This window comes from Pelodiscus sinensis, chromosome 2 (assembly GCF_049634645.1).
Source record: "Pelodiscus sinensis isolate JC-2024 chromosome 2, ASM4963464v1, whole genome shotgun sequence".
Taxonomy (NCBI): domain Eukaryota; kingdom Metazoa; phylum Chordata; order Testudines; family Trionychidae; genus Pelodiscus; species Pelodiscus sinensis.
In genome coordinates this window covers 180383542-180411482 of record NC_134712.1, presented here as the reverse complement: position 1 = coordinate 180411482, position 27941 = coordinate 180383542, and the positions used below count along the sequence as shown (strand labels likewise).

The following is a 27941-nucleotide window of genomic DNA, read 5'->3' as shown; positions in this document are numbered from 1 at the left end:
AGACAGCATCATCTCTCTCTCGCCAGCGTTGCTGTATCCAGCCCTACTTTATGGATTGTATTCTTCACAACACATGCAACACACTTCCAGACTGGATTTGAACCCCACACTACCGATCAGTTCACAGTATGTGTAGAGCTGAAGTAGGCTTTTTCCTTAATTTGCTATTCATTTTAAAGAATGACAGCCGCCAGCCAGTCAGAACAGGATATTGGGGAGAAAGAGGGGAATCAGTGTCCATAGCCGTAATAGAACAGGACACAATTATATTGTTGGAAAGGGTTTATCAATATTAGAAAATAGTTTGAAATTTAATTAGTGTTTGGTGCCTGTAGCTCTTTGGGGGAAAAAGGTTTAATTCTTTTTTTTTCAAGGATCAACACAGTCTTTCATATAAAAGATGCAATATGTAAAACAAAGCATTAGGAACTATGAAAAGCATTTGTATAACGTAAACCTCTAAGTGTCTTGCTGTAGTGGAAACAATATGACCTTAAAGATCATGCGGAACACTCTGATACAAAAGAATGACTAAACCAGGCCCCCTAAGGATTACAGAGGGATTTTAAACAGTTAGTACAATAAAGCTACCAAGAGTGCTTCATGGGATAATTTTACAGCACTCTGAGCCAGCAGGAATTAAATGGCATTCATGCCCCACAAAGTACATTATTCAGCCCACTAATGAATTCAATTACTTCATTTCAGGAGAGCATGGGCCAGATTTTTAATGGTATTTAGGTGCCTTGATATAAGGACTGGTCCTCGTGGGAGCTAGGTGCCTATCTTCATTTCTAGATGCCTAAATACCTTTAAAAATCTGATCCTATCTCTTTTGTGGGCTAAGAGTAGGCTTCAGTCAATTAGTCAACTATTCTTGCACAGACTATTTCTATTAAATAAAATTTAAATTAATTCAGGTGTAATGATGGGTCTTTTAGCCTTTTTTCCAACTTGAGAGCAGTGGCTAAAAGTGGATTCATTATCTTCAAGCGTTGTTAATGACATATGGTATTAAACGCATATGTGAAGCAGTGACAATTATTATCAAGAAGCAAGATCCTTAATAAAATGTGTGTAGGGCAAGTACTAAACCCCAAAATAATATTAGCTCAGATTCAGTCAGTCGACAGGAGCTATGTAGATTAGTTTACTTGACAAAGGGAAATGAAGCTGTGATTTAAATAATCGCCACTTCATTTAAATAAAAATGGCCACCACGCTGTGCCGATCAGCTGTTTGTCGGCACAGTGCAGCAGTCTAGATGGGGATCTGCCAACCCCAGAACCCTTTGTCGGCAGATCCTGTAAAGAGTTCTGGGGTCAGCAGATCCCCATCTAGACTGCCGCGCTGTGCCGACAAATAGCTGATCGGCACAGCGCGGCGGCCATTTTGATTTAAATGAAGTGGCGATTATTTAAATCACAGCTTCATTTCTCTTTGTTGTCCTGCCTCATCTACATGGCTCTGTCGATGGAGCCATGCCGTCTAGACACACCCTAAGACAAAAGGTAAAGTGATACATTGCAACAGTTTATTTAATGTAATGTACCGGTAGTTATTCTTTCTTTATTTAGCATTTCCACACTTAAATTATGCATGAGGAGGACAGGTTGTGATGGGTCATGAAATCAGAGAGCTGTTCCACTGCTGCTGTGCCGGGAGTTTTTCTACAACTTCATTAGCTATAAGCATAAGGAAAGAGCTGGGCAAATGTTTTGACTGAAACATTTTGACAAAAAATGCAGATTCAGAGACTCCAAAACATTTCGTGAATTTGTATCAATCTTGCTAAATTGGTTCAGTACAAGTTTTTTTTTTTAAATGAAATGTTTTAATTTTTCAACTCAAAAGGACTTTTGATTTCAAAATTTCCTTTATTTTTATCTTTCAAAAATTTAAAAATGTTTTAAAATGCTCAGAATCAAAACAAAACATTTTGGATTTAATTTTGCCACAAATTTTAAAAAAATCGATGTCAGTTAATCTCTGAGGTTTAGTCTACACAGCACAGTTTTTGTGCAAGAAGCCATTTGCGGAAGAGTTCTTGCTCAAAAACTTCTTGCACAAAAGCACATCCAGAACTCAAAGCACATTGCAAAAGCAATATGATTTTGCGCAAGAAAGCGTCCACACTGCGTGGATGCTCTTGCACAAGAAAGCTCTGATTGCCTTTCACAGAATGGCCATCAGAGCACCTGTGCTTTTTCCGATAGGGGTTTCTTGCACAAAAACCCCTCCGGAGCATGCACACCTGCCTTTTTGTACAAGAGCTGTAGTGCAAAAAGGAGTTATTCCCTGTGGGGAGAGGAATAACTCTACTTGCAAAAGCCCTCTATTCTGTGGATTTTCTTGCGCAAAAACGCACTGGAAGTATGGACGCTCAGCCCGTTTTTGCGCAAAACCTTGTAGAGTAGACATAACCTGAATGATTTCTTCTCTCTCACCCCCAAATTTTTCAGAATTGTCAGAAAACAGAAAACTTCATTATGCACCCAGCTCTAATAAAGAACATTACATCACAAATGAGCAGTTACTTTGAGCAATCAAGTGGCAACAGATATGAGAAAAATAGAGGCACTGCTGAGAGTAAACAAAGGCTTGAACTCGGACAAATCAAGGTGGGAGAGTAAAGTGTCACCTTTTTTTTTTTTAGCCTGAAGTCTTTTTCTGGTATCTCAGCTTTAATTTTAAAAATACATCTATTGGCCTTACGGTTATGGAGAACACTGTCACAAGGTAGGTGTGTACCTGAGTTACAGAAAGCCTGAAACAATTGTCTGAAACTGGAGAGTTAACACAGATGCCTAAAGATGATAATTTAAGCATTAACTTGCTTAACAAAACTGTGAGACAGAAGAAGGCCAATCATACGAAGATCTACTGACAGTGATGTTTCATGCTGGTCCCACTGATGAGATGCTCTAGGCAAAATAGTATTAATGTCTTTCACCTCAATCACATAGACATACCAGAGGGTGGAAGCAGAACCCAGTGGAACACCCAACCTCTGCCTCTTGTCCTGACCAACAGGAGCCTGCTCTGCTCTGGTGACAACTATGGAGCCAGATGATTTCTTCTCTAGCTCTAGCAGCACTGATCCTCCTTTTGTGAGAGGTTGACTGCAGACACAGTTAGAACCCACAGAATGACTTGTACTCCATTCACATTTTCAAGCTTTTCTTAACAACCATGAAGGTTAGAAACATACATTTTTACACAAAAGATGAGATTTTGATGTCAAAATCTGACACAGGGAACCGGGGCCTGGTATGCATACATCATAATCCAGGCAAGCCCCTGGGTATATCTGAACTCCACTGACGGGAAGCCAAGCAGGAGCAGCCCATCCAACTGCGACTGACATCTAAGTGAAGCTCGGCTTCTGAGAATAGAGAGGCTACCAGTTTGAGCTCTGTATAAAATACATCTCTTTTGGGGGTGTTTCAACTACCATACCGACCCTCCCTCCACTGTCTAAAGGCACTCTCATCTACCTCAAAGTAAATTCCTTTGTGGATGAAATTTTTCACATTTGGTCTCTTCCCAACCCTGAATAATTCTGGAAAGCTTTAGTCAAGTAAGTTCAACTGTATATTTAAATTCTGATTGAAATACCTTCCAATTAGAAATTTTGCACTCAGGTAATTAAAAACTCAGACTGTATTTAGAAACATCAAATTTGGCTTATTTGGAGGAGTAGGGTTCTTTATTCACATACACACTCAAAAATATCCAGTCCAAGAGGGTTCAGTATCAGGGAAGTTTCAGGCTTTCAAGGTTTGTGTATTGCTGCCAAAAGTGCCCTATGAAACTTATGAATATGTTTCAATTTCAAGATCCATTTGTTCAAAATATCTTGGGATTTTTACTACATCACCATGTAAAATGTTGACAGGAATTGAGATCTGTTTGTTGGTAGTGACTTTTGCAATGAAATGAGAGTCTATTATTACATGTTAGTTTTGCATATTAAATTTAGGGGTTGCCTACATGGCAAGCCAGGGTATGAAACTACAGTGCACCTGTTTGCCTTGCCATGAATTCCTGGGAGGACTCTGCTACAGCACAATGGAAGTTCCAGAATGAGGCTCAGCGTACAATTGCTACTTCAAAGCAGCAGTGTTAAACCATTCTCTAGGACTTTCGCCTCACTGTATCAGCAGCCACATGGGATGTTACTATGCAGCAGGCTGCTGTTCTATAATTTCACACTCTGGCTTGTCATGCAATACCTTGTCTTGTAAACAAGTCTTAGAAATGAAGTAATATTTGGCAGGAAATTTAACTGGTGTAGTATAGCTCAGTATATCCCACATGTATAAGAAATTTTAGTATTATATTTTATATTATTTTATGGGATCTAAAAAAGCAGAATTAAACTTGACATTTCCACATTAACCTTTAGAATTACCTAACTTTTAAAACTTAAACTTTCAGCTGTAGCACTGTATTAATGTGCCACTAATTTTTGCATGGAATATTATATGGATTAACATAGCGCAGTTAATATTCTATTGCAAGGACCCTTCAGGGGAAGTTGAAAAAACCATGACACGGGAAGGCCATTTCAGCATGGAAGGTCTAGTTCAACATTTCTATTCAGTCATGCCTCTGCCTCTGATGGAAGAAAAGATTTTAAAACTGTAGCAATCAGAACTGCTGCTGCTTTATTTGAAGGGGCTACTGTTAAGAATGATGAGAAAAACAAAGCCCTTTAAAGTATATGTCTCTGTTCAGCACATCGACGTTTTTCCTAACTGAACACAGCAGATATATCCCCAGTTGTTTGTTATACTTGCATATCAATAACCTAGCAATCTGAAATACATGCTGAATGTATCTTCGCTTAGCCTCCAAGGTACAAATGATTCCATCCATGCCAATATGCTGTTACTTGTGAGATTTACTTCTAGGCTTACAAGAGGCTGACTCTTGTCAGGACATGGGAAGTAACTCGCCTACTTTTGTTAAAAGTTCCATGGGGTAATTCATGATCCTAAGTGGTCAGAGCCTAACAGGCTGCATCTCATTGCCCTCACCACTGTGGTGGGATATTGGTTTAGTGGTGAATCATGGAGAGCAATGCTACCGGCCTCACTTCCTGAAGCACTGGGATTTTTCAAGTCTTCCATCCAGGTTCCAACATTGCTTTTAGTCATATACCTCTGACAAGCTCACATCCCATGTAATATACTTGTAGGCTGTGCTTAATTTGTGCCAGGCCTTGCCAGGCCTGAGCCACAGCTCCCCCCTTGTCTTGGCAGTTCACACCCCGGGCACCTTTAGGCTTGCGGCATCACTTATGAGTATAAAAAAATAATTGCTTCATCCCCAGCATCTCTTTCATTACAAATTAAGCACTAACCATGAGGAGTCCTGGGCACTTTAAAGACAAACAGATTTATTGGGGTAAAAACCACTTTGTCAGATGGAGGAAGATAAGATAAGCAGGGTTTGCAGCTGCAGCGGTGTCTTACCCTTACCTCTGCCTTCCTGCGTGAGCTACATCATCACATATCATCTTTAACTAAGATGATTCCTGTAAACCTTGCTTTTGGAACAGAGAATTACAAGGATTAATGTAAAAGTGCAGTTTAGCGCCCATGTAAAAGATAATCTAAACACACATTCAGCCCATGGTTAATTTCTTTTTGGTTAATCTCTATGTGGAACCATAGGTGCTGGATCTAAACAGGGGCATCCGGTAGCCTAGGCGGGGGAAGGCACAGCCTTTCCAAACTGCCAGGCATGGTCCCACTCACACTCCACCCCCAGAACAACCACCGTATGCATTCTCGGGGTGGAGTGTTGCTGCCCCCAGCGCCCTCCCTTCCTGTTCTCTGGGGCCGGGGAGGCTCAGGCCACATGACCTCCTCTCTCCCTGGTGCTCTGAGGCCAGGAACACTCGGGCCATGCACCCTCCTCCTTCCCTGGTGCTCTGGGGCCGGGGAGGCTGGGGCACACATGCCCTCACCCTTTTCTCTCTCTTCCCCTCCCCATGATGGGAGTGGGGGAGCGCTCGGCATGCTGCCCCACCTCCTCCTCTCCCTGTGGTGGGAGGTGGAACCTCAACCAAGGGGGCGAGGCCATAGGTGGGGCTGGTGGCATGTCTCCACCAGCCCTGGCTGCACAGACCGCCCATGACTAGTGGTGCTGGGGGTACTACAGCTCCCCCTGGTTTGAAGTGCTTTCCATTAGATACAGGGTTTGCAAATTTGGTTCAATGGCTCTCAGAATCCGCATACTAATTGTTCACATGCTATACTAATTGTTCTACCACTCCTGCCTGGAACAAAATAATTGAACATGGCACATTTCTGGGGGGAAAACACCCCTCTCAGTCTTTTAGCCTATGTATAAGAACCCAAAGCTTATCCTCTGTTTGATATAACATCTCCTCTTTGTGATGAGAAAGATACTAAATTGATAGACAGGCACAAAAAATCATAATGTTTTATGCACCCATTAAATTGCAGCGTAGCAACAAATCCCATGCCAAAGTTAGCTGAAGAACAGCAGCCACCCCATTATCATCCTACAAAATACAGTAATTACAGAAAACTGCTAAGTGTTAGAGTAAGTGCTGTATGTAGAGTCTCTGTAGCAAGATTTTCAATCCTGGTCTCATTTTAGCTCCATTTGGGTATCAATTCTACTGCTAATAAAATATTTTTAAAGGAGTTAATTAATTATGCAAAATTCAAAACACAAACAGCCCAGCTATATTATCAGAAACCTCAAGGCTACATTTCTATGGCCAGATTCCATGTTGTTGTTATTTTTTCTTGGTTACCATTAAAAGTAAAATTATACCACAACCAACCCAGCTGTGTGTTATTTATAGAGGCAGAATCATTATAAGGGTATGATTTTGCAAATGGCAGCAGCAGTGAGGTTTTTGCATTTTAAAACCAGCTAAGAAAGAAAAATATTTAATAAATTGCTTTCTATATTTCTCTTTCCTATCTGGGGAAATATAAACAGTTCCTTTTCTTTGACTGTGGCGACAAAATGCCTTCAAGAGCATTGCCAAAAAGAACATGGTTTATTATTCATTTTAAAGATCCTAATTATCCATCCTTTCCTATTAATCTCCAGAAAACAATGAGAAACTTTTCCTCCTATGGAACCTTTATTTTATATTTTGCTACACATTTATGGAGACAAGTGCTCAGCTGTGCTGTTCAGTGAGGGGAAAGGAGTGGGGGGAGAAGGATGGTACAGCTCCTCTTTCTGACCCTGTGATCAAAATAACCCCAATATAATTTAGAGCAGCCACAAAGCTACTATAAATTAAAGCAGGCTTAGCTGTAGCATTGGGCCCATTTTGAAAGTTCCTGCCTTGTGGTGAAGTCTTGACCATTCAAAAAAACATATATGCTCTCTCAGGAGTATTTGTATGACCATTCCAAAATCGGTAATGTCTGGCAGTATCCAAAGCAGGGAAATCACTCCAATCCTTGGTGGGATCTGGTTGTGGATTTTTAACAAGGAGCTCTTGAGAGCCACCTCTAGCACATTGATGATGCTGTAAATAAAGCTGCCTGTAAACTGAGAAAAAGGTGGGTGAGATCATATTTTTTACTGAATCTATTTCTATTGGGGAAAGAAAGGAGCATAGGTGATTATATAGGGCTCGTCTTCAGGCACTCTCTTGGATTTTCCTGACAAACCATTCCTTCAGGTCTCCTTGAGATTCTATTGATGTGGTTCAAGCTTCCTGACAATAATCCTCAGCTGCTTCTGCTTTTCCTAAGCAACAACAACAAGGACAGGCAGGTGGGGTGTTGTGGTGGAGTGAGGAGGGGAGTGAGAGCCGTCGATTCTTCTGTGGAAAGCAATAATGTTTCTGTTCCAAGTTAAGTGGAAGGGCTGCAAAGTGTAATCCAAACCAGAGCTTCACAAAGCTTCTTTCCAGCTCTCACTGTAGGACATGTTACTCCTAACCACAAAATGTTCATTTACATTCTGCTTAGCTGGTGCATGATGACTTAACAAGACTAAGACACCCCTTAGTACTGTTTTCAGGAATAAAGCTGGGATCCGATATACCTCAACCTTTCAGAGCAAAAAGCATGCCACTTAGAAATAAACCCTGACAGAAGCGGCTCGTGTCTCTTGCTACATAAGCTGGCACATGTTTGTATGGCTTGTGGGGACTCGATTCTACCTCCCTCTTTCATTTGGGCCCCATTCTGACAATTATCCATCTACTTTACTTTAAGCAACCTCGCAGTCCCAATTACTCACCCATGAGGTGAACAAAGTTATGCAGGCTCCGAAGTCTTTCCTGTGTGTGCCATGTAGTCATACGAATGATAAAATTAGTGAAACTGCATTGGGAATAAGTTAAATGAAAATTCTTGAGTAATGCAATATTTCTCAATGTAAGTGTGGCAGAATCGAGCCTTTAACTTAAAAGACAAATTGTAGGTGGATTAAGAGACTTATATATCTCTTATGTCACTGGTGCACCTGAAGAAGTTTGAAACCACACTATCTTTCCAACATTTTATCCTTAGTCCCACAGAAAGCACCAAACCGGTGAAGAAGAATGATTTTATCATGTTTGATTAATTTCATTCCATGGGTTTTTCAGCAAAGTGATGTAGTTAGTATTAAGTACCAGAGGGGTAGCCATGTTAGTCTGAATCTACAAAAGTGATGAGGAGTCCTGTGGCACCTTGTAGACTAACAGATTTATTGGAGCATAAGCTTTTGTGGGCAAAGACCCACTTCGTCAGATGCATCTGACGAAGTGAGTCTTTGCCCATGAAAGCTTATGATCCGATAAAATAGTTAGTATTGTTTTTAAAAAGAAGAGGTTTGGGGGAAAGAAAGAGGGAGATACCTACTTGTCCAAGAGTGCATTCCATGCCACCAAGAAAATCTGCATCTTTCAAGCCGTTGTGGTTGCTGCTAATGTCATGGACTTCAAACCGTAGCCGCTGAACCTCTTCAAAGTAGAAGTCCACTGTGAATAACTTGGAGAAGATTGGATTTATACAGGTTCGAATCACTTCTGTCCTGTCAACCTGCCCAATGCATAAATAAAAAAAAGAGATGATTTGCCTCAGCGTCTTTTTAGTCTCTAAGTAACAGCCTACAACACAAATTAAATTGAGAGCAAAAATAACAAACAAAATTGCACTCCATTTAAATGAATGAAAAATCTTTAAAGAGACAGTGTAGATACATTTTTTTAAATTTAAAGACAAGGTTTAATAAGCGAATTGGCTGTGCTTGCCAAGCTTCACTTGTGACTCAATGGTATTTCTCTGTTTGACAGTCAGACTGCCTGTCTTCTGTACCATAAGAACTTGTGAACATTACATCTAATCAAACCCTGGCATGAAGGGAGCAGGAGCACACAGAACCCCTAGTGAGTGGGAGGACATTGGGGGACCCTCATATAGGGACACACAGAGCCCCTACTACTGGGGCACAGATGAGTATATTGTTGGGCATACGGGAAGTGAGAATGAAGAGTCACGAAGAGTCACTGGCACAGGGAAAAGAATGGGGGGGGGGGTCCAGGTATGGGAGACAGGGGGAATGGAGGACATATAGGATTCCCTGCCACAGGGAGACAGGTTGCATGGGGTCCTTTAACTAGAGGGGGATGGAAAAAAGGCCCACAGGGAGCTTCTGGGGAAGATGGAGGGATGCAAGGAACTCTGGGTGAATGCAATACACTCAGCCTACACAAGCTACAAAGTGTCCAACCCCCTAGTATTGCAGTGTTCTCAGGTGAAAATGGGAGTGAGGAAGATGTAAGAAATCTCCAATGCTCTTGGAAACCCAAAGGCAATGTCACATTACCATTTATTATTTCTGTTTTTATAAGACAGTTTCCAACAATGAATGAGGGCCCTATTGAACTAGGCATAGTTGCAGGAAACAATACTAAGCCAGTGCCAAAGAGCTCGCAGTTTAAGCTCTAGGCACTACTCACTCAGTGAGGGTATGTCTACACTGCATGGCTATTTCAGTAGTCTTCCGGTATCCCAAAATAGCTACCCCACAGCTACACAATCCGCCTGTTATTTCAAAATATTTTTTGAAATAATGGGCGCACTATTTTGCCATCCCAGTAAACCTGGTTGCACAAGGGTTAAGGGATGGCTTGAAATAGTGCATTATTTCAAAATCTGTCACTGTGTAGATGCACCAAATTTCAAAATAAGCTATTTCGAAATGGTTTCAAAATAAGATATGCCATTTGCATAGCACAAAGTGCCTATCTTATTTTGAGTTTAGGGTGCTGTGGAGACACACCCTGAGAGAATAAATAAAGGAAAAGGGAAAGGAGGACGAGGTAATGGTAGAGAAAGATGCATTGCATCTGTAAGTAGTCACAGTGCTCTCAAGTATCAAACTCAGAAATGCATGAGAACATGAAACTGACTGGCTACAGTAAGTGGAAGAGAGCCCTGCGTGATTAATGAAATGCAAAGAATAAACAAACAGCACAAACAATGAAAAGTAAGTTAGAGTGTATACTCTATAAACACCTTCACTGCAACTCCATTGAGACTAATGAAGTTCCACCCAAGATGAAACAGGCATTTTTATCCTCAGGTTGGGACTTTCAAAAATGTATCATTTTTATCTTTGCAGTGTTCCTTTAACCTTGAACTTTGTAATGTCACTGGGTGGCTTTATATTCACAGGCTTTTGTAAAGAATAAAAAGAAGGGGGACTTAGTCTAATGGGATGTTATCACCTTTGCCCATTTCTTCTTACCTTTGTGCTCTCCTGTAACAAAGATAATACAAACAATGCTGACTGCTGCGCTTCACTAACCACAGTGTAACTATTAACCTTCTCTATCACGCACACAGATGGGCAAAATTAAACACTCAGTCTCAACAGAGAGGCCATGGGCTGTAAAGATACATATAGAACCTTAGAGCAGGGTTGGGTAATAAGCAGCCTGTGGGCCAGACCTGGTTCACCAGGGTTTGTCGTGGGTAGGCCTCTAGAAGCATCCGCAAGTACTGCCACTCACAGCTCCCATTGGCCATGGTTTGCCATTTCTGGCCAATGGAGCTGCGGGAAGTGGTGTGGGAGGGCCAAGAGGAGTTGGGGGCAGTAGTATCTGAGGATAGCTGGTAAAAAAGTGCTGGAGGCCCACCAGTAGCAATCCCTGGCAAACTGAATCCTGCCCATGGGCCACTTATTGGCCACCCCGACCTAGAGACTAGGCATCGCAGAAGTAGCCACTTCAGACCAGACTGGGAATATTGGTGAAGAAGACACTGCTGCTATCTAGATCAACTGCTCTATAGATAGCTAAAGGATTTCCGTTTCCAGTGCCATTAGTTTAGCATTTGCAAAGTATTAAAGTCACATTGTAAAACTGAATACGTGGGGAGGGGGGAAGGGAGTTTTTAGAGGCAGTCACCTGGAATTACTTGCATGAATAAGGAAGTGAATTACTTGCTGGAGAAGCTGGCTCTTGGAGAGTAATATTAAAAAAATGTATATATGTTTTTCTCACTAAGTCACATATTGACTCATCCCTCTGCCCCAGTCTCTAAAATTGTGCAAGAAACTCTATCAGATCAAAATGTATTGCTGTGTTTTTGTAAGAGAGCTCAGAAAATACTTTCCACATACCTACAATTACAGTAGCTTGGGTTACACTGTACTGCATATTTTTCACAGTGTTATTAGTAGGATGTGATTATATCATAATTACGATGCATTTTATGCAAGATAAGACATGTGAGGTGTCACTGGAAAGGTTATGGTTTCCTGAATATGATTATCCCATTTTATGCATGTATCATTTTTGTATCTGATATTATGAATATTAACTATGTACCTATTCTGAATGTAACTATTCTGGGCAATGCTCACTAGACAAAATTCTCTCAGGCCATATGGGTGGCTAGGAAGAACCCATTCAGGGCAATGAGCTATCAGAAAGAAACAACAGGCCTTAGGAGAAACTTATCTCCCATCTTGTGAGCCTTCCTATGAACGCTCCAAACAGCCAGTAGAGGGTTACTGCTGTGACTGAACAGGCACTTGTGACCAGGTCACCTGGTGCTCGATTCCATCTTGGGATGGAAACAAATTTTTGCACTGACTGGCCTGGAAACCACACTTGGAAACAAATGGTTGCCACCAAATGCGAAAGCTTTATAAGGCAGGAGAGTAACGTCATTGTGGTTCTTTGCTGATTTCACAACCAAGGATACTCCTGGAAAGACTGGAGGAATAAAGACTGAACTAGGGAAAATGCTGGAACCAGACTAATGGGATTTTTAGCCTGTGAATGCAACACCTGGGGAATTCCAAGCTATGAGCAAGTGCAGCTTGCTCCTTAAGAATCTGCAGCCTGCTAATATCACTTAGGGTGAGACTGCTATTCATATTCAATCTATTTAGTATATTAAACTTAGTTTGTGTTTTTTATTTGCTGGGTAATCCACTTTGATTTGTTTGCTATCCTTTATAACCACTTAAATGTCTATCTCTTAAGGAAGAGTGATGGCTTCCTTTCTATAATCCTTGGTGAATAACATTTGTAGTGGCCAAAAAGCCAACAGATTGCTTAATCTCTTGGCAGAGGTGAACGTAAGCTGGTGTGCTCCACTGTGGTGCTCCAGCAAGAAACTGGCCAGCTGGCTACTTAGCTGCAGGGAGAGGAGAGGGCCACTCCCAGCCCACCTCCCTGGGCTTCATGCAGGCTGCCACGCTTGAAGCAGGCAGCCTAGCAAGTTAGGGTGTGTCTATACTGCAGCATTTTCCCAGAAAAACAATACACGCGTCCACACTGCTATTGCACTCTTTTGACAAAAAGTCGAAAGAACGGAGGGGTTTTTCCAATGGCAGTAAACCTCTTTTTATGCGGAAGAAGCCTTTTTCCAAAAAAGGCCTGTGTGGATGCAGAAGAGGGAGTTCTTTCAAAAGAAGAGGCCTCCAGGAAATAACACAGGTGCCCTGGTGGCCACTCAATCCAAACTATTCAGAACTCTATAGTTCCTATCTCCTGCCAGCTCTTAAAGCTGCAGGCACCCGGGACAAGCCTTGTGGCAGGAAGCCGGCCCAGACAGCTGCACCTGATGGCATAGCTCTCCTGCCACACAAATTGGGAACCATGGCCCAGCCAACCCCCTTCCCTCCCTCCCAAGATGTCCCTGGCCCTCACAGGGAGCATGACAAGGGCTCCCAGGACCCAGCCAGCAGCACCAAAAGGTAGGCATCATCATGGTCCGGGGCAGAGACTCTGTCCCTCCTGGAGGTGTGGGATGAAGAAGAGACCCTGTAGGATCTCCGCCCTCAGAGGCGCAACGCTGATATCTACAGCCGGATGGCCAAGACTCTGGCCGCAAGAAGCCACCACCCCCGATCTTGGAACAAGTGAGGAGCAAGGCACCACCTGCTCCTGCAGATAGCTTTGCCAGGCGCATGTGTGTGTGTGAGCTCCGTAGAAGGCCAGACTGCTCCAGGCCCCTCTCCTTCCCATGGGATCTCAGTGTGGCCAGACACTTTCCTTGCCTGCTTGTCTGTGGGATGGGGGGGAAGAGGGAGCAGGAAGCATGGTCCCTTGGGCACCTTGGGGCCCCTGTGAGGCAGGGCCCACTGTGCAGGCCACACATGGGCTTGCTCCTGAGACTTCCCCATCCTCTGGCCCGAGGACTGTTGCTCGCTGCTCGCAGAGGCGGGCACGGCCTCAGGGACAGTGTCTGCAAGGATGACTAACCACCTCTCCCTCTTTATTTCTCCACAGCCGGTCCAGCCATCACGGAGGGGCAACCACTGCTATCCAAGGCAGCCACCCAACGTCGGGGGAGCTGCAAGTGCAGGAGGGTCTAGGACCTCATGAGACAACACTGCTTAACAAGCTGTCCATTTCAAAGAATCTCTCTCATAAGGATGTAAGACATCTACAGCCAGTATCAAAGAATCTTTTAGGATCTCTCACTCATCAGCATTATTATGCTGCCACAGAGAGGTGAGGAAATAGTGCCCTTTCTCATCCTTTGTGTCATGCAGAAAGGAGCAGGATTTAGGCCTAAATATTCAAGGGCAGAGCTGAAAGGAGGCTGTTAAAGGAAGTGCCCTGCATGCAGTTGGAGGGATGTGGCTGGAAACAGTGAAAATAAGAATCTGAGCATCATTTGTGAAAGGCAGACATCTGCTTTTTCAGGACTATGCTTGACTGAAATCCTTCCCTTGATATAGACTGTATTATAATAAAGCCCATTTCTCTGAATTTCTCAGGCTTTGCATGTTATTGAGGTGATGCATCATGCCAGCATGTCTGAGCATTGCATTATGCAAGAAATCTATATGGAGAGAAGCAATGTCAATAGCACCACAAGCCGTATAATTCTTCATGAGCTGCCCGCTCCTCTCAGCAGTCAGCATTTTTCAATAGCATAAACCCCATTAGTCTAACTTGTCCCCGGTTTAACTTTGTCAGCATATTTCACAATGATGCTGATCCCGACTTGGAAAGGAATAACAATTGTCCCTCAGTACGGAGATGGCATGCTTTGTCACTTCCTGGCTTTGGGTGCTGCGTAAGGTGGTTGTGCACTCTTAGGCCGTGTCCAGACTCAGGGGGTTTTTCGGGAAAAGTAGCCTTTTCCCGAAAAAACTTCCCCTGCATCCAGACTCAAGCCGCGTTCTTTCGAAATTATTTCGAAAGAACGCGGCTTTTCTTTCGATGGCGGTAAACCTCATTTCACGAGGAAGAACGCCTTCTTTCGAAAGTTCCTCTTTCGAAAGAAGGCGTTCTTCAATGTAAAGAGGCCGTCTTCGAAAGAGAGCATCCAGACTCACTGGGTGCTCTCTTTCGATAAAGCGGATTTCTCTTTCGAAAGATCCGCCTGCAGTCTAGACGCGATCTTTCGAAAGAGGCTCTTTCGAAAGATGCTTTCGAAAGAGCCTCTTTCGAAAGAATCCTGCAGTCTAGACATAGCCTTAGTTGGGAGGAGCTGCATGTCAGAAAGAGTGATGGGCTAAGTGATTCAAGTATATATCGTCCAATCACTTTGGGATCCTTTGGCATGAAAGGTGCTATATAAATGCAAGATTGTCAGTAATTAGGTCTGATGGGGAATCTGTTCTTTTCCAAGTGAAGTATCTTAGCAGATAGGTTTAATTTCAAAATACAATAGTTCTTTTAATGGTTGTGCCAGCAGAAGAAAACATGAGGCTCTCACAGGTATCCCAGCTTTTAGCTGTCATCACTAAGGAGGCCATTTTCCTGTAACACGGCAGTACTTGATTTAGGTTGCAACAGCTCACCTCAATAACCGTAGGCCCTGTTGGATTCAGGTGCTGAGACACTTGGCAATACAATCTGTACTATAGTAGCTTGGCCATAAACTCATGCCAATCTTACAAGCTGTTGACCTCACTGTAGACCTCAGTTCTGCTCCCACCCAATAACAAAACACACAGTGATTCCCATGGTGAAAAGAAAACCTGCACCTATCTTGTGCACTCCAACAGTCTTCTGAAAGTTTGACAGTTCAATAGCCCTTCTGAGCATGAATACATGTGGAAGAGTCTACACGACCTTGCCTTGACACTTGAGTGCGGCTCAGCAAGCCTAGGCCTTGCTAAAGCCTGATGCTATGCGCATGTAGGCATGGCCATAGTAGGCAAGTCTGTGGAAATGTAATCTTTTGCCCTAAGGCCATTGAATAAGACCTGACCATAAATCATGAGCAAATGCTGAAACTGCTAAGTGTGACCATAAATAACAAACATGGCTGAAACTTTCCAAAATCTTGCTAACGCTTGCAGGATTATTGAGCACAATAACGGACACACCCTGCATTGCTCAGAAATGCCCACCACCAAGGGTTAAACAAACTTAAGATAACTGCGCATGTTAGGATAAGATAAGGTAAAAAAGTCAGCATAATCGAAATTTGAATAGGGAACTAACTTTAGCCAGTAAAGTATGTGGAAATCATGGTCATGAATGACCAAGTGCAGCTTTGCTATAAAAATAGGCTTTGCAAAAAAATTAGCCCACAGGTCCCGCTTGTTGTAACTGAAAGTAGAAACTGTTCATTCTGGCAGCAGAAGTGCAGGTTCCTCAAAGAGTAGGAAAAGAAAGAGGCTACAACTTCCTGTCTGGCATTATAAGCTTGCACTATAGGTGAACTGAAACAAAAAACAGGACTATGTAGCACTTTAAAGACTAACAAGATGGTTTATTAGGTGATGAGCTTTCGTGGGCCAGACCCACTTCCTCAGATCAAATAGTGGAAGAAAATTGGCACAACCATATACAATTAAAGAAAATGAACACATATGAAAAGGACAAATCAAATTTCAGAATAGAAGGGGGACGGGGAGGGGAGGTAAATGTCTGTGAGCTAATGATATTAGAGGTGATAATTGGGGAAGCTATCTTTATAATGGGTAAGATAATTAATGTCTTTGTTTAAACTTAGGCGTAAAGTGTCGAATTTAAGCATAAATGACAGTTCAGAGGATTCTCTTTCAAGTGTGGTCTGAAAAGGTCTTTGAAGCAGGATGCAGGTAATCAAGTCGTTGAGACAATGTCCTTACACTGAACCGTAAGTGAAACAGGTTTGAAAACTGTATTAACTATATCTAAGGTTTGAGAAGTATAGTGATTGTATTCAAGGCTTAGACTGTGTATTAACTACTTAAAGGTTTTCAATAAATATGGAAGTGCTTAAGTCTCTCTGGTGTGTCCTGGTTTCCCTCGGATCTCAATAATCGAACCACACGACAATATGAATTTCATTTGCAACTAACAGATTTAATGATATAGTTCCATTCCTTTTGCCGAAAACAGTGTTTAACCCAAGAGTAGTATGCTGCAAACAAGTATGCTTATAGGCAGGACCATTCTTGCTACAAAAAAATCAAACATTTGATCCGTTGGCTGCAAATTAACAAAGAGGCTGTGCAGCTTCTTAATAGAAATGCCAATTTTCTAATTGCAGAAAACTAAACACCTTTGCCCTGCACCATCCCCTTCCCCAAGGCACCATCCACTCCATCTCCACTCCTTCCATCACTCACTTGCCCCACATGCACTCATGCACTACTTTTCACTGGACTAGAGCAGAGGCTTGGAGTGTGGAAAGAGGTAGGAGCTTTGGGTGGGTGTGCGGGTTCTGGAGTAGGGCTCAGGGAGAGGGGTTCGGAGTACAGGAGGGAGCTCATGGTTGGGGCAGAGAGTTGAGGAACTGGCTCTGGGTGATTCTGACCTCAGACAACTCCCAGGAAGCAGTGACAAGTCCCTCCGGCTCCAAGGCAATAGGGTGTCCAGGGGGCTCTGTTCACTGTCTCTACCTGTCTCCCCCGCAGCTCCTACTGGCTGTGGTTCCTAGACGAGCCCCCATGTGTGACCTAACAAGCTCCTCTCTCCCTCATAGTCTAGACCCTACTTGCTTATCAACACCTCAGAGTTTTATGAATGTTACTGCCACCAAGTAACATTCATAAAATGCCACCCTGTCATAATCCCTGGCCTTAAGATTTGTTGGGCCCTAACATTTGTGCCACCTGATATTTTGGAGTCCTATTAAGCAAGACATTATACAAGGCTGGGGTGAATGGCTGCTATGTGCCAGGTTGCCCCATGTCAGCAGCACTGCCTGATGTTAAAATAGCTCTCAAACAAAACAACGCTACAGTTGCTAGCATGGTCATTAAACGACATCTGTCACATGTTCAGATTTACTGATGAATTCAGCAGTTTTATCCTTCTCAGTCACCAAGTACAACCCCACTCGCTGACCCTCTCTGATTGTGTCCTGGGGTACAACAGGCACAATTGGATTAAAGTGTCCTGCTAGACTTCTCTATGCATGTCTATTGTGCCTAAGATTAGATAAGCTTACTTTATCCCATGTACCCCAACCTTGCAGGACCCAAGGTGGAGGTTGGAAGTTGGAGGCTGCAGCCTCTGTCTCCCTCTCTCCTCTGCTCTTTAAGTGCTGATGCTTCTAATGTCCTTAAAGTTACTTTCTGCTCCCCAGCCAGGTCTGGTCAGGGATGGATTTCCATGCAGTTCCAGGGTTGCCAGATGGTTACAATAAAAATACCGGCCACACATGAGATTACATCACAATCTACATGACATCTTATTTAGAAAATACCGGACATTTATATTTTCTCGATTTGTTTCCTGAACAGAAAGCTCAAATACTGGACTGTCCGGTTCAAAACTGGACACCGGGTAATCCTATGCAGTTCTTTCTACATTGTACTTTAATTAGCAGTGAATGTAAAGCTATCAGAAGCATTTGTCCACTTTCCTGCCTACCGGCAAACCAGCCCTGGAGGACTTAACTCCCATGTCACCATATTGCAACCAATGTAAATACGACCAACCGATAGTAAAATAATATGACCTCTCCTACATCCTTTACACCTTACATAAGAAATCCCAAGAAGTAGCAAGCATGAAATAGAACTGTTGTGATTAGAATTAGAACAGTTCAATGGGGAATGAATGCTACGCTGCTGAAACAGGTTCCTACTAGAAATAGGTTCCCCTTTAAATTTGTACATTTAAAATTATATTTTAAATACAAAATTTTCTTTCTATAATTTTGTACATATAACTTTGAACTCTCTTCTCTAAGCCAGGAACAGAAAAAGCAGAAGGTGCTGGTTACAGGGGGATCTTTCTCATCTCCTCCACAATTAATAACTGGAAATGGAAGCCAACTCAAGCAAGAGAAACCAACAAGAGCTGGTTCAGGAAACTGGCACTGGTAATTTTAACAGTCTGGGCTCTAATGTGAATGCCCCTCCTGGGCTTAGGGAATTGGGAAGCTGAGGACAATACTTGGGATAGGAAGCTTTTCACAGATAGGTCATGCCTTAAACTTTCACACGGGTTAATTGCAAGAAAGCATCACTACCATAGCACAGCTGTTTGATGGCCTGTATGTTCTTCTGTCAGTCCCTACTAAACATGTGTCTATGTCACAAATGCACCATTATCTCAGTAGGCACTAAGAGTCATTTCTGTGATTAGCCTCGGCAGAGAGGCCAAGAGATGAATATTCCTAGTGACTTCACTGTCTTATTACCCCTATGAAAGAGTCTTCTAGGTTAAATTTAAAGCACATAGGTAGGATAATGTACAGAAACTCCCCTTCCATTGTTGTTTCCAGACTTGAAGAAGAGCTCTGTATAATCTTGAAAACTTGTCTCTCTCACCAACAGGAGTTGGTCCAATAAAAGATATTACCCCATCCAGCTTCTTTTTCTAAGGCCACGTCTACACTTACCATGCCAGAGACTGATCTTCTGGTATTAGATTTAGCAGGTTTAATAAGGACCTGCTAATTCAAATGCTGAGGGCACCCCCAGTTGGTGCTGTACACCTCGATTTGGGAGGAGTAAGAGGCTCTCGTCGACCTCCCAATATGGAGACTGTGTCAAGCTTGGCTTAAGGTACATTGACTCCAGCTACGTAAATAACATAGCAGGAGCTGAAGATCTTAAGCTGAGCTTGCGGGTCTAGTATAAATGTAATACCTATCTCATGAACAAAGAAAAAGCTTTGGTCTGCAGTACAGAAATATTGGCACCATTCACAAGCCCTGCATTTACGTACATATTTTAAAAATAATGCCAGTGGAAGGGGTCAATTATAAACATGCAAATCCCATTAAGGCAAGACAGAATGTGGGCATTAGCTTCATACTGTGTTCTTTGGAAACTTAATCAGCTTGTATCTTTTAGGCAAGATGCAGTCCATTAGTTAAACAGGTTATTCTCAGTATATTTTATAGACCAGAATAAAATATAGGGCTAAATTTTCACTAGAAGCTTTTCTAAAAATATTGATTCGATCTGGCAAATCACTTTCATCCAGGGCTGAGGGAGATGATAAAATACATGAGGATGAGTGGATGGTATTATTTTTAGGTCATTTGAATTTTAATGAAACAACTTTCTGTTTCAGAAGGTTGAAAAAGCTACCAGAGGAGAAGCTGTTCTGGATTTGGTTTTAACAAATAGGGAGGAACTAGTTGAGAACTTGAAAGTGGAAGACAGTATAGGGGACAGTGATCACGAAATAATAGAGTTCATGATCTTAAGGAAAGGTAGAAGGGAGACCACCACAATTGAGGTTATGGATTTCAGGAAGGCAGATTTTGATAAGCTCAGAGAACTTGTAGGTAAGGTCCCATGGGAAGCAAGACTGAAGGGAAAAACAACTGAGGAGAGTTGGAAGTATTTCAAAGGGACGTTGTTAAGGGCCCAAAAGCAAACAATTCCGCTGTGTAGGAAAGATAGAAAATATGGCAAAAGACCAGCTTGGCTTAACAAGGAGATCTTGCATGATCTCAAAATAAAAAAGGAGTCATATAAAAAATGGAAACTAGGACAACTAACAAAGGAGGAATATAGGCAAGCAACACGGGAATGCAGGGGCAAGATTAGAAAGGCAAAGGCACAAAATGAGATCAAACTAGCTACAGGCATAAAGGGAAACAAGAAGACCTTTTATAAATACATTAAAAGCAAGAGGAAGACCAAGGACAGGGTAGGCCCACTGCTTAGCGAGGAGGGAGAAGCAGTAACAGGGAACTTGGAAATGGCGGAGATGCTCAATGACTTCTTTGTTTCGGTCTTCACCGAGAAGTCTGGAGGTGTGCCTAACGTAGTGAATACAAGCAGAGAGAGGGTAAGTTTAGAAGATAGGATACACAAAGAACAAGTTAAAAATCACTTAGGAAAGTTAGATGTCAGCAAGTCACCAGGTCCTGATGAAATGCATCCCAGGATACTCAAGGAGCTGATAGAGGAGGTATCTGAGCCTTTAGCTATGATCTTTGAAAAATCATGGCAGACAGGGGAGATTCCAGAAGACTGGAAAAAGGCAAATATTGTGCCCATCTATAAGAAGGGGAATAAGAACAACCCAGGAAATTATAGACCGGTCAGTTTAACGTCTGTCCCAGGGAAGATAATGGAGCAGGTAATTAAGGAAATCGTATGCAAACACTTGGAAAGTAATAAAGTGATAGGGAATAGCCAGCATGGGTTTGTGAAGAACAAGTCATGCCAAACTAATCTGATAGCTTTCTTTGAAAAGATAACGAGCCTTGTGGATAAGGGAGAAGCGGTGGATGTCATATACCTAGACTTTAGTAAGGCATTTGATACGGTCTCGCATGATATTCTTATTGATAAACTAGGCAAATATAACTTAGATAGGGCCACGATAAGGTGTGTGCATAATTGGCTGGATAACCGTAGTCAGAGAGTTGTTGTTAACGGTTCTAAATCCTGCTGGAAAGGGATAACAAGTGGAGTTCCTCAAGGGTCTGTTTTGGGACCCGTACTATTCAATATCTTCATCAATGATGTAGATATTGGGATAGAGAGTACTCTTATTAAGTTTGCAGATGATACCAAACTGGGTGGGGTTGCAACTTCTTTGGAGGATAGGGACATAATTCAAAATGACCTTAGCAAGTTAGAGAAATGGTCAGAGGTAAACAGGATGAGGTTTAATAAGGAGAAATGCAGAGTGCTCCACTTAGGAAGGAACAATCAGTTCCATACATACAAGATGGGAAGCGACTGTCTAGGAAGGAGCATGGCGGAAAGGGATCTAGGGGTCATAGTGGACCACAAGTTGAATATGAGTCAACAGTGTGATGCTGTTGCAAAAAAAGCAAATATGATTCTAGGTTGTATCAACAGGTGTGTTGTAAGCAAAACTCGTGAAGTCATTCTGCCGCTCTATTCTGCACTAGTTAGGCCTCAGCTGGAGTACTGTGTCCAGTTCTGGGCGCCACATTTCAAGAAAGATGTGGAGAAATTGGAAAGGGTACAGAGAAGAGCGACAAGAATGATTAAAGGTTTAGAGAACATGACCTATGAAGCCAGGCTTCATGAACTGGGCTTGTTTAGTTTGGAAAAAAGAAGATTAAGGGGGGACATGATAGCGGTTTTCAAATATCTAAAAGGGTGTCACAAGGAGGAAGGCGAAAATTTGTTCCTCTTGGTTTCTGAGGACAGGACAAGGAGTAATGGGCTTAAAGTGCAGCAGGGGAGGTTTAGATTGGACATTAGGAAAAAATTCCTAACTGTCAGGGTGGTCAAATATTGGAATAAATTGCCAAGGGAGGTGGTGGAATCTCCCTCTCTGGAGATATTTAAGAACAGGTTAGATAGACATCTGTCAGGGATGGCGTAGACGGAGCTTGGTCCTGCCTTGAGGGCGGGGGGCTGGACTCGATGACCTCTCGAGGTCCCTTCCAGTCCTATTATTCTATGATTCTATGATTCTATGATTAACTTCTTGATAAGGATCTTATGCAAAATTCTGGTACAAGCGTAAAGCAATTTACACTTCACTTGGTGGCTCATAAGTATGTTTTTTTTTTATTAATAGTGCTTTCATATCACCTCATCTCTATTCCACAAATGAAGAGTCATTGAAAAGGTTACCCTACAGTATAGCTCTTGTTTTCATGTTAATTGATGTTTGGAAACAGTGAAGAGAAGCCAATATGTATTTAACTCTTTCTTAGCCTAAAGATTGTAAAGCAGCACATCATAACCTTGTTATCGCTACCACAAAAGCTTTGAGCTGTGGGCACGCTGGAAATGACCTGTTTCCTGAGAATGACCTCAAACTATCTACAGGTAATTGATCTTACTTATTTAATATTTATACTAAGTAGCACCCAAAAGCACAAGTCAGAACAAGGGCATCCCACTGAAAAAATGCATGGAAAAAACACAGTCTGTGTCCCAAGTATACAAGACGGACAATGGCGTATGAGTGAAGATGTATCATTTTCTTCTTTCTGAGTGCTAGAAATGGGGCCTTGATTTACAGAAAGTGTTGAGCAGCTGCCATCTGAAAATTTGTCTGGTGTCTCAGGTTAGTCACCCAAAAATTGAGACACCAAAATGACTAGTTGCTTGAAAATGTAGGCCTACTTTTTCAACCTGGTTATGAGGACATGGTTAGGTTACATCTCTCCTATAAGTTTGCAGCTAAGTCCATGGAGAAGCAAGTCCCCAGTCTCTATTGTAGCTGTTAGGGTGCATGGGACCTTAGTCTCACTTGACAAACTGTTCAGTTACTCAGGGTACGTCTATACTAGCCCCCTAGTTTGAATTAGGGAGGCTAATGAGGGCAACCGAAATTGCTAATGAAGCCTGGGATTTAAATAAACCCCTTAGTTCGAATTAACTGTTAAACCTCATTCCATGAGGAGTATCAGTTAATTCGAACTAAAGGGTTTATCTCGGAATCCTGCTTCTCTGCTGCGTGTAGACGCGGGCAGTTACTTCGGGCTAGTCAGTTTCCAAAATGGTGACCGGCCGGGATTATGCTAATCAAGCACGGGATATTTAAATCTCATGCTTCATTAGAAATTTCAGTCGCCCTTATTAGCCTCCATAGTTCGAACTAGGGGGCTAGTGTAGACATACCCTCAGTTAAGAAATAACCACTGTACTCATCTAAGCACAAACTTCTCTTCTGTTCTGTCCATGTTTTCACCATCTCTTCTCTGGCAGAGCTCAGCATGTTAAATGTAACAATAAAATCGTACATACATCTCCATATTACACATACAAATTTATAGAACAAGCTATTACTACTATCTCACAAAGAAAAAAACCCAGTACTTTTCACTCTGCAGTCCATTTAATCATCCTCTGCTGAGAAGACCTGAATTTATGCTTAGCTGATGCTCCAACATAATCATTAGTTGCCTGATAATCTAAAGAGAAGTAGTGTCTTTCAAGCATATTCAACTGTTCTGTAACTATCTCATCATAGCTGGCTGTAATATCGAAGGTACTATAGCTGCTATAAGAAGCTTTACACTTCATTATAACATAAAAGCAATAGACGGGGAATATCTGGCTTTATGCAGTTCTAACAAAGTGAATGATCTGAAATCAAGACACGAGAAACTGCAATTTTCTGTTCTTTTTGCGTTGCTCAGAAACAACATTTTGGTTGATTTTTTAATTGTTATGCTGATAACTCCATTCTTCACCCTTAGCAAAGACGTTTCTATTGACTCGCCACTATTTTTGCGAGTCTGACTCAGCTTCGATGTTTCTATAGACCTGCCAATATTTTCGTGAGTGTGCTGTTCAGTGAAAATGCCACCCATTTTTTTTTAACATCTTACTAGCAGAAAAGGCTTACTTCATAGGCTCCATTCTTAGTCAAGGTCTTGTCACAGCTTGTCTTTTTTTTTCTTCTTAATGTATTATGCCTCTAAGGGTACATCTACATTGCAGCACTATTTCGGGATACTGGCGTATCCCAAGTCTTCACAGCAAGCCCCTTTTTCAGGCTCACTATTCCGACATCCCTGTAAACCTCATTCTACGAGGAGTAAGGGATGTTTCGGAATAGTGCTTTATTTTGAAATTTGACACTGTGTGGACAGCGCCAAATGACAAAAAATCTATTTTGAAATAGCATTGAAATAAGATATGCAATTTGGGCTACACAAATTGTGTATCTTATTTTGAGTTACGGCACAGTGTAGACGCACCCTAAGAATGACATTCTGGCCCTATTGGAGTCATTAGGAGCTTTGCAGCTGAGTGAATAGAATCAGATTTTCATCCTAAGAATTTTGAGTACCCCTAACATTTCCTTTTCCATTAGCATCAAATTCATAACATTAACTCACACATTCCATCACCTACAACTAGTTCATTCCAAGTCACACTCCTGATTCTTTTTTGCCACTTCACACTGCGGGAATAAGTACAATGGGTTATGGACTACTCCTTCCAAGTGCTCAAATCCACCTAATCAGAAAACCAAATAGAGAACAAAAGCAGGCTTGCAACTGCCTTCTAGAAATTGTTTTAATTACTAAATATTTAATACTTAATATATAATGATAGCACTTAGAAGCCACAAACCCCCACTGTGTTAAGCACTGTATAAATACATATGAAAAAACTTCTAATACTATGGTGATGGGGACTATGTATGTAGCTATAAAGATCAATGCACATGATCATGCTTTCATCCGAGCTTCTACGTCCTTTCTGTATTAATTATCACGTGGCAAATTCAGATGATAAAAGTTGCTAGGCTGGAGGAAATAGTGCAGTTTATATTAGCTCCCTAAAATGAAGGGGGGGGGGGTGTCTCTCAGAGCCACTGCTTGGGATCTAGTTGACATTTTAACTGCTTCTTCATGTCCAGATAGCATCAGTAGCCAAGAGGAGAGCTCGTCCCACAGCAAACCCAGTAAATACACATAACTCCTATCATAACTGGATTTCAGAACCGTATATGTCAAGTTTTTTGAAAGGGTCCTCTGGGTGCTGACTGTGATGCTTTAAAGAGGCCAGACCTTCAGAGAGAGGGTGCTCAGCACCTTCTGAAACCAGCCCCCTTTTAAGGTGTCTCTATCTGATCATCCCAAATAGTGAGTCTCTTTTGAAATCTTGGCCGTAGAACAGTGTATAACCCAGGGATATTTTTCCTTTTTAACCTTGACTTATCTTTTCTTGCTGTGGCAGCACTTGATGCAGAGTGGAATATTGATTCTCACATCATGCTCACTTGGCACCTGACGATGTATTTTGTTTAAGCAGTTTCCAATAGAATGCCTGTATTAGGCGCTGTGATCCTGGGGCCATTATCTTTCAATACTTACCACTAACAGACTATCTTCAAGGCATCTACAAGCAAACAAACAAACAAAACAAAACCAAAAAAAGGAGGGGGAGGAGAAAACCAAAAATAATGGGCCAGAGGCGGACCACAGTTACACTTGTGTAAGCCTACTGAAAATGCCCAGATGTGATTGAAAGCAGAATATGTTCCAGTTCATCATGCCTCCAGCACAGACAAATACAGATAAAATATCAGTATCATGATCAAACAAATGATCAGAGAACAAAGTAGATTGTGGAACAGTCCTTCAAATACAGCAAATATCTTAATCTGCTTGCTTTTATTGCACTCCATACAATGGCTAAAAATTATCATTCTAGCCAAAGTAGACCACACGGTTTGTGGCAGTAGATAGAAACCTCTAAATCCCAGGATTATTTGAATAAAATGAAGGTATTTCCTTGCAAGAGGAGAGCAAAACTAAAGAAAAGAGCTGGTGCATGCAGATCAGATGTGTGTATCTAGAAGTGTGTTAATTTAAAGCTCATGTTTTCTTTTACTTCTAAGTTTCTGCAAGGATGGTATAATTAGGTGGGGCTTCTGCCCTGTGTGGAAGAGTCCAAACCCCCAAATGTCTAAATTTAGCCCCCATTTTTCTTAATTATACAAATAACAAAAATATAAACCTAAGTCTAAATTCCAACCCCCTCCCCCCAGCCAAATTTGGCTGTTTCTTTGGCTTCTGCAGAGATCCTTGTTTGGGCCAGATCTTAGTTCCTGCTGCTTCAGAGAGAGGATCCAAATCCACTGAGGTCCTTCTGCCTAATTATGCAGTCTTGGAAACAACATAGTAGGGATGTGAATGGATAACCTAAGGCTTAACCATTTAATTGATTAACTGGAATTTTACCATTCCTACTACATAGTATTAACTCTCCAAATGCCTTTCAGCAGAGTAGTTCTAATTACTTTGGTTTTGAATCAGCTGAAATATACTGGATTGAATCTTTCTGAATTTCTCCCCTCAGGGAAAAAATATCTTTTTAAAACCAAGGCAAGCGAGGGCACATCTGTCTGGTCACCTACACATTCCAGAGAATTTGGTTATGGTATATACTGTAAATTATCCCAGTTTCTCAAACAGTTAAGATGAATTGAGAGGGCTGTAGCAAACTACATTGCACTGGCATGTGATCTGTGAATAGTGCCTGCTTGAACGGATTATAGTTCAGTTGGAGTGTTATATAGATCTTGTACTAGTTCTTTGTCAGTGAAGCTACTGTGAGCTGGTGAAGAGTGTAAGGATAGGGATCAGAGTGGCTTCGCTATGGAATCTTGGTGGAGGAAATTTTGAAAAGTATGTGAAGGCAAGTATGACCCTTTGAAAAATCTCTTCCTTCTCCATCCATAAGTGTTGTACACTGTCCCACCTCCATTGATTTCCCCCAACAACTACAACTTACCAAGCTAAGGGCCTGTCTCTCTGTGTTAGTACTGGTGTTAAATTAATGAGCAGGCCACAGGTGAACTAGATGTTTCATAAAGACTCAGCTGAGTGTTGGTGCCAGTTATAAAAGTGCTCTGCCTTCTCTTCAACCAACCTACCTCCCGAGTGCTCATTAAACACTGCAGGAGAGTAGCAATGATGGGGATACCCTGCCACAGAGTGTTTATACAGTACTTGTAATTGGGTCAAAGTGCCTTACCAAATTCCAGTAAGAGATACTTAAGTAAATGTCTAACATTATAAGCTTGATATCAGCAGCCATCGTGGGTGAGCAACACGTCACAGGATTGGGTCCATAGTGCTCTGATAGAAAGTTCACATTTTTTTGATATGTCTGAGAGTACAAAATATATTGGAAGGACAGAACAGGTTGTGCTGGGGGGCTGTGGCACTATGTGTGAAAGCAAGTATAGAATCAAATGATATAAATGTCTTAAATGAAACAAACTGTACCACAGAACCTCTATGGTAGCAATTTATGTTCTAATAATAATAAGATAGCAGTACGGATATATTATTAACCACCTGCCCAGGATGGTGATAGGGACTGTGAAATACTCAAGGAGATTAGAGAGGCTATAAAAAAATTAAAAAATCTTAATAGTAATGGGGGATTTCAACTATCCCCATACTGAGTACACGTCATCTCAGGATGGGATGCAGAAATAAAGTTTCTTGGCACCTTAAATGTCTGCTTCTTGGAGCAGCTAGTCCTAGAATTCACAAGAGGACCAACACCACCATGTCATACCTTGCCAAAATGTTGTGAAGGCCAAGATTATAACAGGGTTCAAAAAAGAGCTAAATAATTTCATGGTCCATCAA

The 27941-nt window shown here is 41.9% G+C and overlaps 1 protein-coding gene across 8 annotated transcripts in view; it reads right to left on the bottom strand.

The window, feature by feature from the left end:
- Positions 1 to 27941, bottom strand: part of CPNE4 (copine 4) — a 346982-nt gene that overhangs the window by 131467 nt on the left and 187574 nt on the right. For all 8 annotated transcript variants that reach the window (XM_075921917.1, XM_075921924.1, XM_075921920.1 and 5 more), the window contains one exon: positions 8859 to 9038. In XM_075921917.1, the coding sequence (XP_075778032.1) occupies positions 8859 to 9038 (180 nt within the window). The remainder of the gene's footprint in view (positions 1 to 8858; positions 9039 to 27941) is intronic.